This window comes from Elephantulus edwardii, unplaced genomic scaffold (assembly GCF_000299155.1).
Source record: "Elephantulus edwardii isolate Elephantulus edwardi_28Jun2011 unplaced genomic scaffold, EleEdw1.0 scaffold00067, whole genome shotgun sequence".
Classification (NCBI taxonomy): domain Eukaryota; kingdom Metazoa; phylum Chordata; class Mammalia; order Macroscelidea; family Macroscelididae; genus Elephantulus; species Elephantulus edwardii.
This window is the reverse complement of record NW_006399817.1, coordinates 7127402-7141416: the sequence shown is the minus strand read 5'-3', so window position 1 is coordinate 7141416 and position 14015 is coordinate 7127402. Positions and strand designations below refer to the sequence as shown.

The 14015-nt window shown below is 41.6% G+C and overlaps 1 protein-coding gene across 1 annotated transcript in view; it reads left to right on the top strand.

The window, feature by feature from the left end:
* GRIN2B (glutamate receptor, ionotropic, N-methyl D-aspartate 2B) overlaps positions 1 to 14015 on the top strand; it is a 692233-nt gene that overhangs the window by 203711 nt on the left and 474507 nt on the right. Inside the window, exon 2 of the mRNA XM_006888426.1 lies at positions 3688 to 4116. Within this exon, the coding sequence (XP_006888488.1) occupies positions 3706 to 4116 (411 nt within the window). The 5' untranslated portion in view covers positions 3688 to 3705. The remainder of the gene's footprint in view (positions 1 to 3687; positions 4117 to 14015) is intronic.

The following is a 14015-nucleotide window of genomic DNA, read 5'->3' as shown; positions in this document are numbered from 1 at the left end:
GAAGCTTCAGAATCCTTGCCTCCAAGGAGCAACCAGGGTTCACCCTCTCCAGGACAAATATGTTTGTTCTCCTAGAAGTCCATGGTATATTCAATACTCTTCTCCACACCACAGCTCAAAGGCTTCAGTTCCCTTTCTAGCATCCCCAGTCACTGTCTGGCTCTCCAATGTACAGCACATAATTGTGAAAACTGTCGCCTGGATCAGATGCACCTTAATCTCAAGCCTCACATCGTTGCACTTCAGTATTCTGGAGAGGTCCCTGATAGCTGACTTTCCCAATGCAATTTGTCTTTTAATTTCCTGGAAGCTGGTACCAAGAGTGTTCACTGTAGATAGCTGGGTCAAATGGTTTTTCTATTTCCAACCTTTTGAGGATGCACCAGACTGCCTTCCATAGTGGTTGTACCATTAAGTTCCCATAAGCAGTGAATGAGAATTGCAATCTCTCCACATTCTTGACACCATTTATTATTTGCTGCTCTGTTGAGCTTTGCTTTTGTTTCTGGAGTGAGATGATAACTCCTCATTGTTTTAATTTGCATCTCTCTGATAGCTTGGGGTTTTGAACATTTTTCATGTGTTTGTTTGCCATCTGAATGTCTTCTTTGATGAAATGTCTGTTTATACTTTGTAATCATTTTGTGATTGAGTTTGACTTTTTCTTGTTGAGATGCTGCATATAAGGGGATATCATGCAGCACTGAAAAACAAGGAACTTGTAAAACATAGATGAGTCTGCATGACATTATACTATGTGAAATATTTCAGTCACAAAAGGACAAATACTGCATAAGACCACCATTATAAAAATAATAGAATGGACATGGGGGAGAGGAGAATAGGGACAGTAGATAGCTAATGAACACTACACTAGAATAGGAGAAGGGAGAGACTCTCTGAAGGGAATGGATGATTGGCGATTGTGTGTATGGCAATAGAGAGTCTGGAATATGACATGCAAAGTGAATTGGGGGAGGAGCGTGGAAAGAAGGTGTGTATCAATGAATGAATGAATGAATGAAAACCTGTCCTTTCTGTAAACTTTCACTAAAATCACAATTGGAAAAAAACCCCTACAAATTGCAAGAAAGGGTTTACTTTTTTGACATCTTTCATTTTCCCAAATAAGCAGGAACGATTAAGCAGCATTTTTAGGATCTTCTTGAAATGAAGAGGATTCTTTTTTTAAAAAAAAAAAAAATTTGGCATGGTAGTACTAGAATGTCACACTAGGCATCTGATTATTACACAACTGGCCCATCCATGGCTTTTTTTCTAACTCTTTTGAGCTTCAGTTTTTCTACTTGAGAAATGGGAACAAATTAAAGTCACATTTATAGAATTTATATAAGGCCCAAAACAATTGCATCTGAAGAAATATCTAACGTAGAGCACAGCATATATCTGGTGCATAAGAAAATTATGGTTTTAGTGGGGGATAGAACCCCTAATACATCAAAGAAACATAAAAAGGACCACAGGTAAAGTTGTTGCATTGATTTTGACTCATGATGATCCTCCATCTGGTTTCTGATAGGAAGAAATTGTCCATAGTTCTCCTGAGGAGAGGCTAATGGACATAAATCAGTGACTTTTTGGTTAGCAATTCAAGACAGAACACCATTTGCAAGCGTGGCTCCTAAGCAGGACTTGGTTTCAACTTTTATACCATGGGGATAATAATATCTTTCTTATTATGAGATCTTGTTTGACCCCCTTCTCCACTGGGTTATTGTAAGTATTCATTGATATTCAAGATAGTGTTTTTAGCTCCGTCAGGGATATATTCTGTCTCCATACCTTTTCAATCTGTATGCAGAACAGATCATTCAGACGCTGGCTGTACAAGGAGGAATGTGGCATCAGGATTGGTGGAAGAATCAGCAACAACCTGCATTATGCGATGACACAACCCTGCTTGCTGAAACTGAGGAGGACCTGAAGAGCTTGCTGCAGAAAGTCAAGGATTGCAGCCTTCAATATGGTTTGACGCTCAATATCAAAAAGACAAAGATTCTCACCACTGGGCCAATTGGCAGCATCAGGATGGATGGTGAAGAGTTTGAGATAGTTAACAGTTTTAGTTTGCTTGGCTCCACAGTCAACACTCTTGGTAAGAGCAGCCAGGAAATCAAAAGATGCATTGCATTGGGAAAGTCAATTGTGAGGGACCTCTCAAGAGTACTGAAGAGCAACGACGTCAGGTGAATAGGGGTGATAGAAAGAGAATTGATGCCTTTGAGCTGTGGTGCTGGAGAAGAGTGTTGAATATACCATGGACTGCTAGAAGAACAAACAGGTTTGTCCTGGAGAAGGTGAAGACGCAATGCTCCTTGGAGTCAAGGATTCTGAAGCTTTATCTGACATACTTTGGGCATGTTGCATGGAGGACATCATGTTTGGCAGCGTGGAGGGACTGTGAAGGAAAGGAAGACCTTTGATGAGATGGATCAATTCTGTGACTGGAGTGGTGGGAATGAGTGTGTTTGAGACGGCAAGGTTGGCACAGGCTAGAACAGCGTTTAGAGCTCTTGTACATAAGGGTTACTATGAGTCGCAAGCGACTCAATGGCACATAACAGCAATAACAACAACCACCCACATACTGGTTCTTCTTGTAATTTAATGTTAGGAGCTATGTACTTAAAGTATATATAAAATTTTTATGTGTATATGTGTGTGTATGTGTGTAGGCATTGTATGAGTAAATATTTGAACCATATTTCTATTTGAACTGCTGACCTTTTGTCTAGCAGCTTGGCGCATTGTGTACTACACTGCCAGGGCTGCTCAAAAAGATTTCAACTGTTGTTCATTTTCTGAGGTGAAATTTGACGTGAACGCAGAAAGAATGTAGAGTTTATATATCGGTAACTCCTTCTTTCCCCTTTGCCAGGCTACCTTTCGTGGCCCACCTCCGCTGATCCTACTTTGGTCTTCCCTTTGCCTCGTCTCTGCTGCCCTTTTGATCAGAGCTGGTTGGTGGAGGGAGTTCCAGAGGCTAGGCGGCAGCAGCAAACCTGGCCTGGCACCTCCCGTGTGTGTGCACTTGGCGTGACTACCCACACTCACTGGCATCCTCCTTCCCTCATTTGTCTCTGTCTATTTGCTGCTGAAGGAGCCTCGGTAGGACAATGGTTACACATTCAGCTACTAACAAAAAAAGATCAGCAATTTGAACTCAGCTGCCCCACCAGAGGAAGATGTGCCTGTCTACGCATGTACAGATTAAGCCAATAGGTTAAGCCAGCCCAAACCCCTTCTGTCAAGTTCATTATTCCTCATGACAACCCTCCATTAGGCGTCCCAGGTGGTAAATCTTAGTGGGAACACACGGCCCATCTTTTTCCTGCTAAGTGTTCTGATGTTGCAGGTAGCAGCCCATGCAGAACTGTTGATAATTCTACTCTGCCCTGTAGAGTTGATGAGTCAGAATTGGCTTGATTGCAACCAGTTTGAAATTTCTGCTTGTTTGTTTTGTTGCTGATGCTTGTAGCAGTAGCCCATTTTATTTGTCCTGCTCAAGGATTTCTGGTAATTTTCAAAATTTCTTTTAACACGGGGTTAAGAGACCAAACTAGAAGACAAATGCTGGTTTTGAGGACTAATAAGAAGCCAAAGCCTTCAAAGCTAGGTATAGACAGTGCAACTTAACTTAACATTCTCTCTCCTTGTGTTTTTCAGGGAGTCGAAGAGTTGAAGATGAAGCTCAGAACAGAGTGCTGTTCTCCCAAGTTCTGGTTGGTGTTGGCTGTCCTGGCTGTGTCAGGCAGCAGAGCGCGTTCTCAGAAGAGTGCCCCCAGCATTGGCATTGCTGTCATCCTTGTGGGCACTTCAGACGAGGTGGCCATCAAGGATGCTCACGAGAAAGATGACTTCCATCATCTCTCAGTGGTGCCCCGTGTGGAGCTGGTAGCCATGAATGAGACCGACCCAAAGAGCATCATCACCCGCATCTGCGACCTCATGTCTGACCGGAAGATCCAGGGCGTGGTATTTGCGGACGACACAGACCAGGAAGCCATCGCCCAGATCCTCGATTTCATTTCAGCCCAGACTCTCACCCCCATCCTGGGTATCCACGGGGGCTCCTCTATGATCATGGCAGATAAGGTAAAGATGGGCATACAACAGGGAGGGACTGAGGGTTTTGCAATGAGAACTAAGTGGTGCGTTTATTTTTATGCAAAGTCTAGTGATCAAAGATGGAAAGCAACCAGGATGTACTAAGTTAGTGGACAGGATGGATCAGGAATTGGTGTAATAGTTTGAGATGAAAGTGAAGAGAGAGGCTGGTAATCAAAAGCTCCCTTAGTTACAAACAGGCCTGTGTGTCCATTGATTTGTAAATGGACTCACTGAAGTGACTAAGAGCTGTTGAAGCCTGTGGTTCTGTGATACTTTTTATTCAAATAGATATATAAATAACTCCTTCAGAACTTAAAAACACAGAATTCTGTTGAGTTCTTCCATAGTTATGCAAGCTCTCACAGATATCTTTCTCCTTGAACTTTACCCTGATAACCAGATTAATGAAAATAAAAATGTAAAGGCCTCTCCTTGAAGATCCCAGTGTGACAGGAAAGTACATTTTGCAAATGTATCCACGCTTATCACACATAGTTGTGCACATTCAAATGAATTTAAGGCCATAAAGTTGTGGCTCTTCCCCACCTTAGATTTGAAGGCACTGGGTTTTAATTTTGATTACACATCAGACACTGCAGTCTCCAGAGGAGCTTCCAGTACTACTGATAACTGGGCCCAAACCCATGATCCTGATGGATCCTGATGGAGTCCCCTGGGCTGCAGGGTCCTGAAGGCTCTCCAGGTGATTCTGGTGTGTGGTCAAGGTTTCAAAGCACAGCTCTCAGGCCTCATATCAACCCTAGCCTCTGCTGGCTGGATGATAGATTGTCAGGTGACAGACCAATTGCTGTTATGACGTTGATGCTTACTAATTCTAATCACAGAAAAAATGGTTTGGTTTACGTGAGATTGTTTATATTAGGCTTTTATGGGATTCCCCCCTCCCCTCTTCAGTAAGTTTTTCTTGCCTAAGGTACAGAACTCCCCACACATGTATTTTTCTGTCTTTGTTTATGTAGAATTATTTTATTCATAATAAGCCAGGCAAACTTAGGGAAAGGTAGGTCTTTTCAGTGGATACAAAACAAAGCAGAAATAAAGAAAAGCAAAGTACACATCTAATGCATTTTTTTCCCTTGGTGATTGAATGGTGATGGTGTTATTCCATTCTATATTTTTCTTGTTGCCAATGGCCCAAGAGAAATGACCACTCACAGGAGGCAGTTTCTCAAGCTGAGGGACGTAAAACATGACATCATTTTTCCACTGCTGCCATGCTTTACATTTCCCACTCTTACAACAAGGCATAGAGAAAACCCCAAACACCTCATTTTCAGAAAATCTTGTGATTAGTACAGTGCATCTCCCATTCTTTACTCAAACACTTATTGCTATGGAGTCACTTCTGGCTCATAGAGACCCTCCATTGTGTTTCCAAAGCTGGAAAAGGATATAGAGGAAGACTGCTCATCTTTCTCCCTAGGAATCACTGGTTGTTTTGGAGACACTCAGCCTTTGGGTTAGCAGTGCCACTCACTATGGACACACCACCAGAACTCCTGCTTTCCTGTTTGTCAAGGCAGACAGAAGTTCAGATATGCTGCACCTATTGTTATTTGCCTTGCCTGGGTGGTTCTGTAACTGTTAGAACAAACGACTTTTATTCACACCATTTAATAAATAAGTCCACTGTCGGGTATAAGTCCACTGCCGGGTATAAGTCCACTGCCTCCTGTCGAAGACAGAGCCCCCAAAACAAGGATCAGGCATCCCAAGTATGTGGTACATGCAGACCATAGAACAATCAGTAGACTATGCTTCAGTTTCCCAGAGATTTCTTCTTCTGCCTGCCTTCATCTTTCTCCCTAGTGACATGTCTTTAATGCTCCCCATCCCTTTGATCACATATGCATTCATTTTGCAGTCATTCATATGTTAGAATGATTCACCTCTTCACAAGGGCAACATTTATTATTTTCATCATTTGGGGTTTTAAAAACTTTGCATTGTCATCTTTTTTCATCTTCTCATCATTTTCAAAACAGCTTTTACTTTTATACTTCAAAGGCCTGCTGTGGGGTTAATGATGTTTGTAAACACCTCAAAACTTCGCAGAGCCACAGCAGGCATACTGAGAACCACCTCCTTAACAGAGACCGAAGCAGCCTTGCATGACCGCTATCGCCATCTGTTGGTGGCAGGTGGAGATGACCAGCTTCTGATTCGGAGTTTAAGGGCTGCCTTGCATTCAGACTGTTCAAGTCTAAGGAGATGTCAAATTAAAAGTAGTAGGTGCAGGAATTTCAGTATCATTTGAGAAAGATATCTGATTATCATGGGCACAGGATTATTAGAAAGTCAGTGCTGACGTGAGTATCTCATACGGAAAGTAGAATAAACTGCAGAACAGAAAAAAATACAGATAATGAGAAGACCCAATGAGTGTTTACTTTAAAAACAATCATTGAAAAGTCATTAAAAACTTCTGTCTTAGCAGTGATATTTTGAGGGCACAGTATTTCACTGAGAGAATGCTGATTTGGAAAAGAGCTAAATTGTTGAGTCATATTTTTAGAGCAGAGTACATTCTTACTTTGAGAGCACAACAGGTGAAAAACAAAGATCTTTTCCCCCCACACGCGGAGTAGCGTACATCCTATACTATTCTTTCCCTCATAGGAAAAGGTCATTGGTAAAATTGCTGGGTGGCTCTCTCTTGGGTTTCTCTCAAATCCACTACAACAATATAAAATCGTGGGATGAGATTCCCACTGTGTTATAGATAGAGTCAGACTGTGCGGTAGAGAGATTCTGCTCCTGTTGTAGACACTCTTTGCTCTCTGGTGTGTCACTGGTGCTTCAACAGTGCTTACAATGTTCTAGACCCTTAGTGCTTCCTGGCTGCTCCTCTGTTTAATCCTTTCTGCAAACTTTGTGGTTTAAGGCTAAGTGGTACTGCTGATTTGCATTTCACAGTTGGGGTAAGCAAGGCCAGAGAAGTCATATCTAGTATCTGTGGTATCTTCCTGCTGTCAAAAATAGCAGAGTTACTAAGTGGCAACCTGGACTTCAGAACTGCTTGCGGAAATTCACTTTTTTACTTCTCAAGAAAATGATTACGCTCCATCTTGCCTTCCTACCCTTCCTTTTCCTCCTCCATCATATAGCATTGTGGTAGTGACTATCTAAAAAACATTTCACCAAGGAAATAGAATTGAGAGGCCAGAAATAACTCTATATCTCTCTGGACAACTGAATTTTTACGTTGAGTGTAATCCTCATGACAACTGCAAAGAAAGCAAATAAAACTACCCACCAAAGTAATGAAAGCAGGAAAGAAAAGCACTCAGACATTACAAACACAGTAACAAATGAAAAGAAAAGGAAATCTATATTTAAAAAGAACTCATCGCTGAAAGGAACAAAGAAGCCGTTAATCTCACACAAAAAGTATCATAAAACTGTTTTGTCACTTGACTCACAATCAGGCAGTACTATTTTTTTCTTCTTTGAGTCTATCTGGAAGAGAATTAACAAGAGTAGGAAGGAGTGTAGTACATAAAACGTGACACTAGTCCACACAGGGCCCATTGTCAGCGGCCTTCTGGGGGTGAGAGACTAAAGTCAGGAAGGGGGATTCTTCCAAGGAGCCCTTGTGGCAAAGTCTGTAGAGAGCAGTGCTGCTAACCCAGAGGTCAAGCCTCTCAGGCAGTTTACGTCCAGTAGCTGGTTTGAGGGAGAAAGATGGGAAAACTCCAGTGAGATTTACAGCCCTGGAAACTAAATGGAGGGTTAGCTAGGAGTCAGTCCTGACACGATGATGAGAGAGAGAGAAGGTGGATTATTTTAGGTCACCATCATAATCTTCCCTTCTGACCTGTTCTTCCTCATTTACCTTCCACTCACTCAACTCACTCACTCACTAACTCATTGCTGTGGAATCTGAATGCACACATAGCTAGCTGATCCTTCATTGGGTCTTCAGAGACTATACATTGGTTGGGTAGAGACTGCCCGTCTTTCGTCATGGTGCTGGTGGATTTGAACTTTGGATTAGCTGCGTAACTCCATACTGCTAGCCTACTGGAGCTTTTTCCTGATGCACTCAAATATGTCTAATTATTTTTTTCCTCCATGCTTTAAAAAAAAAAGAAGGTTGGTGAATACTTTTAGACTGTTTCATAACAGCCTAAATGACATCTGACTTTTCTTTTTTCATTATTTCAAACTGTATATAACAAAACATTTCAGCCATTTTTGCAGGCACAGTGCGGTGATGTTAATTATGTTCCTGATGTTGTGTAACCACCGTGAGACTATTTCCAAATGTTTTATGTCTTGTCTTTAACAGAAACTCAGTATTCCCTAAGCAATATTCCCCAGACTCCCCCTCCCACCCGCTCCAGTAACCACTAATACTATTGGTCTCTCTATATTTATTTACCTGCTCTAGATATTTCATATAAATGGGATCATGCACTCTTTGTCCCTTGTGACTGACTTGTTTCCAAAGTTCATCCCTTCTGTAGCATGTATCAGAACTGAACAATAGGTTACGGCTGAATATATCTACCTATCTGACATTTTATGTTCTAGTCATCTGTTGATGGATACAGGTTTCTAGGGTGACTTTTGTCCAGTAGAAACAGTCTCTAAAGGATAGTCCAAAACTCACTGCTATTGCCTTGATTCTGGTTCACAGAAACCCTGTTATGATAGGACTGAATAGAACTGGCCCATACAGTCTCGGAGGCTGCTCATCTTTACTGGAGCAAACTATCATATCTTTCTGCCTTGGAGTGGCATGTGGGTTTGAACTGCTGACCTTTTGGTTAGCAGTCCACCATTCAGCCCATTGATCTACCAAAAGGGAGAATGAAAAAGAAATTAGAATAACACAAAAACTGGAGAGTTTGAGGGCTCATTCCTGAGGAGTTGGAGGCCCTGAATGGTGGCTACAGAGAGGAGTGTGGTAGCATTCATAGGGACACAAAAGGCAGCAGCATCAAGGTCACTGGAGCCACAGAGGAAAGTTCACAGGCTTAAAAGATTTGCATGAAGACAAATAAAAAACATAAGCATGTTGTGCTGCTAACTGAAGGCCTAGGAGGGTCTCCAACAGTTCCGATCCCCTGGTGGCTCCAGGGGTGGATGGTGTGGGGGTCTCCTTCTATTTGCAGCCTGGAAACTGGAAGCAGGGTGGCTGTGAGTCAGAATCTACTGGACCCCTGAGTGTGAATGAGTATAGTGACGTCTTAGAAAGAGCACAGGTAGCATAGTGGAATACCTGTGGACTCCTGATGGAAAGATTGCCATTCAAATATACAAGCTGCTCCTTGAGATAAAGATTGGTGGTCTTCTTCTATAAAGATACACATCCCTGGAAACCAGAAGAAATTTGAAGGCAGTGAGTTTGGGAACTTCAGACAAATAAAGTTTGAGGCCTGCTTTACTCCCTAAAAGGAAGCACCTCAAATTCTAAGGAAAGATTTTTGGGTTTGATTTTATTTTAATTACATTTTTTTAATAGAAGTTTGTTTTCAAACTTGCAGCATGGCAACATTGTACAAATATTTTACAAAGTTATAGATATGACACTGAATCTCCTTATTGGCCAATGTTGTTGTTATGTGGGCCTAGTGACCCTATGAATAATAACGCTGAACTCTGCATTATCTTGAGCCAATCTCACTGCCTCTGACACCCCTGCCTCCATTGCCACAGTCGCTCTGTCAATCCATCTCATCCAGGATTCCTTTCCTACACTGACCCTCTACCCTTCCAAGCTTAATGTCCTTCTCCAAGGACTGGTCCCTTCTGGCCACATGTTCAAAGTATGTGAGCTAGAGTTTCAAAATCCTTGCCTTCAAAGAACCCAGCTTCACCCTCTCCAGAACAGACCTATCTATTATTCTCTTGGCAGTCTGTGGTATGCTCAATACTCTTCTCCAGCACTACAACTCAAACCCGTCAATTCTTTTGCCATCCTTGGTCATTGTCCAGGTCTCAGATGCATAACAAGAAATTGAGAAGACCATGGCCTGGATCAGGTGCACTTTAGTTTCTTAGGGTTCCTTGTCTATCATATACTCTCTTGGGTAAACTGTTTTGTCTGTCAAATGTTATATGAAAGCTAAGCTTCTAAATGAAGACAGAATAGGGAAGAAAGATTAGCTATATACATTTCCAAAATAAAAGCCCTTTGAAAACCCTATGCACCTGTTGACCAATAGTATAAAACATTTTCAAATTGTGGAAAAATAAGAAATACAGCTTCATTAATGGGTTCTTAGGGAGCTCTGATGGCTTAGTGGTAAGAGTTACACTGCCAACACAGAGACACATGGTTTGAATTCTTCAGCTGCTCTGAGTGGAAACGATGGCCAGTGTTCTTGAGTGTGATTTACTGCCTTTGAAAACCCACTTGAGGACCAGCTAGAAGTCAGTTCCAACTCTGCCGTTTCTAGCAAAAACAGCATTGACACATTACTGGTAAGGCATTTCACTCCTAACCCAAAGGTTTGTGGTCTGAATCCACTAACTGCTTCCATTGGAAATGATGGCCACCCTTCTCTCCTGTGACTTTTTCCTTCTAAAAACCCACTGAAGGGTCAGCTATGTATGGGTCGCTTTCAACTGAATGGTCCATAACAGCAACATAGCCACCTTTAAGGCAAGTAGACCTGGTAGCCCAGTGGTTAAGCTCTTGGATGCTAACTGAATGACTGATGAAAAATACATTAGCTGATCCATGGGAGAATGACATGGCATTCTGCTTCAGAAATATTCATAGCTTTGAAAACATTATGGGATGGTTATTGGTTCTATCAGCTTGTTAGGAGTTGAAATCAACTCAGCTGCAGTGATTTAAAGCTTTAGTAATTACTTAAAAGGTGATGAATAAACCTTCCATTTTGTCTTTGTCACAGGAGAAAGGTATTTTTAGTATTTTTAGTTGTATTTTTCAAGTGTTTCAAATAAAATTAATTTATTAAATACCTTTATGGAAGACTGTTTTTCAAGGATGGAATTTCTGTACTCATGAAGTTTGTAAAGTAGGAAATACAGCAGTATTACACAGATTGGGAGTTTTTGTTGTTGGGTTATTTTGTTTTGTTTTAAGTAGAGGCATGAGTTTGTGGTCAAATAGCATGTGTTCACTTATCCCTGGTGGTACAAAGGCTAAGTGCTTGACTGCTTACAGAAAGGTTGGTTTGAGCCCACCCAGTGGCTTCATGGGAAAGAATCTTGATGATTCATTCCCATGAAGATTAGTTTAGAAAGTCCTTTGAGGTAGTTCTTCCAGGTGACGTGGAGTGATCATGAGTCAAGCATCAACCGATTGATACCTAAAAACAACAATTAATAAGTATCTGAGTTAGTGCCCCGCTTTCCCAGTGAGGAAATTCTCATTGTGTATCGGCAGGAAGTAGCACAGGAGCTGATTAGCAGAAAGGTTAACCAAAACCAAATCAAACCTCCTGCCACTGAGTAGAACTTCCCCATAGGATTTCTGCAAGTCTTTACTGATGCCAATTGCCACATCTTCCTCTTGTGGAGCAGCTGGTGGGCTTGAACAGCTGACCTCTAGGTTAGGAGTCAAGTTTTAACTCCTTCCTTACCAGGGCTCATTGCAGAGCTGTTAGAAGTTCAGGATATGGAGTCTGACAGAGCTATTTTTTACCATAAGCCCTTAAGTGTGGGATTTGGATTGGTCAGTAGCCACTGAACTTTGGTTTCCTTACCTGTATATTAAAAGCAAACTCATTGTTATTGAGTTGATTTCAGCTTCTATCATCTCTGTAAGATAGATTGAAACTCTTAGAGTTTACAAGACTGTAATCTTTACAGAAGTGGATTGCTCCATATTTCTTCCATGGAACAGCTGGTGAGTTTGCTGCTTGTTGTTACATTCTGTAAAGTTGCCTGTGACTCATAGCGACCCAAAGTACAAGAGCCCTAAATCCTGCTCTATCTTGTGCAACTTTATTGTCTCTGACACACTTACCTCCATTGCTCCAGTGACTGAATCAATCCATCTCATTGAGGGTCTTCCTCTCCTGCACTGTCCCTCCACCCTCCCAAGAATGATGTCTCTCTCCAAGGACTGGTCCCTTCTTGCAACATGTCCAAAGTATGTCAGACAGACGAAGCTTCAGAACCTTGACTCCAAGGAGTCACCCTCTACAGGACAGGCCTGTTTGTTCTCCTGACAGTCCATGGTAAATTCAATACTCTTCTCCAGCACCACAGCTCAAAGGCATCAGTTCTCTTTCTATCATCCCTAGTCATTGTCCAGCTCTCTGACATATAGCAAGCAATTGTAAAGACTATGGCCTGGATCAGGCACACCTTAATCTCCAGACTGACATCATTGCTCTTTAGTACTCTGGAGAAGTCCCTGACAGCATACTTTCCCAGTGCAATTCGTCTCTTGATTTCCTGGCTGCTGGTACCAAGAGTGTTGACTGTGGAGCCAAGTAAACTAAAACTCTTCACTATCTCAATCTCTTCATCATCCATATTGATGCTGCCAGTTGGTCCACTGGTGAGAATCTTTGTTTTCTTGATGTTGAGCTTCAATCCATATTGAAGGCTACAGTCCTTGATCTTCTTCAGCAAGAACCTCAGGTCCTCAGTTTCAGGAAGCAGCATTGTGTCATCTGCATAATGCAGGTTGTTGATAAATCTTCCTCCAATCCTGATGCCACATTCCTCTTCATATAGCCTAGCCTCCCAGATGATCTGTTCTGCATACAGATTGAAAAAGTATGGAGACCCCTTTCTGATTTTGAACCATGCAGTGTCTTCTTGTTCTGTTCTGACAACTGCCTCCTGATCCAAGTATAGGTTTCACATAAGCACAATCAAATGTTCTGGGATTCCCATTCTTTGCTTAGTGACTGACTATTTTAAGCACTGTGCCACTTTGCCTAGACATTTTAAAATGTAACAGATGTATTATAAGGTCAGTGAGAATCAAATAAGGCTGCTGTTGTTATGGTGTGCTATTGAGTCGGAACTGACCCCTAGCTGACCCTCCAGCAGGTTTTCAGAGGCAATTAATTCCACGGGAGGAGATTGCCCATCCTTCTCCCGTATAGCAGCTGGTGGATTAAAACTGCATGCCTCATGATTACGGTGCAGCTTCTTGCCACTAGGCCACAATAGCTCCTTCAAGTACCCAGCACAACCTTTAGCAAGCTAAGCTGAAGGTTGTGTAGAATAGTTTGAAGAAAGGGAGATTTCATTATATAGGAAAAGAACAAAAATTTAAAAGCTCTCTGACTAGTTGTAGAGGCTTTGGAAAGGGTTTTGAAGCTTAAAGTTGGGAGGCTCTGGACTGAAGGTGATACTCATCAATCACATGGAAATCTGTACGCTATCAGTGAAAAGGGCATGCTCAGTTAAAGGAACAGTTCACCAGGGAAGAACTGCTAGACGCTCCTCATGGAAGATTGTCCCGAATACTAATGGAGAACATTTAAAAATGTGTGAAGTATTTTTTTGGCAGGTGCTTACCTAAATGTAAAGGCCTATTTTATTTTGCCTTCTTGTAATTGTTTTTATTCTCCCTAAGATCCTGGATTTAGTATCCCTGGCTAAATCCAAATAATGGAATAAATCTAGACATAATTTCTTTTTTTTTAAGGAGGTCTCTGCTGATTTACTAAGGTCTTTTTTTGGGTTTTCAAATTTTAATATAGATAAGTAGCTAGGAAATCAAAGTCTACTATTGACCACAAGACTGGGATTCGCTTCCCAGAAACACTGATTTTTCAATTCATGCTCTTTCTTTTACTACAGTTTCTGCCTCAAGAATCGCTTAACTGAGAGTTACAATCCCTGGCTTTAGTCTCCAGCTTTGAAACCTTGGGCCAAAAAGTCATTTAAGCCACTTGCTATTCAGCTTAAAGTTTATA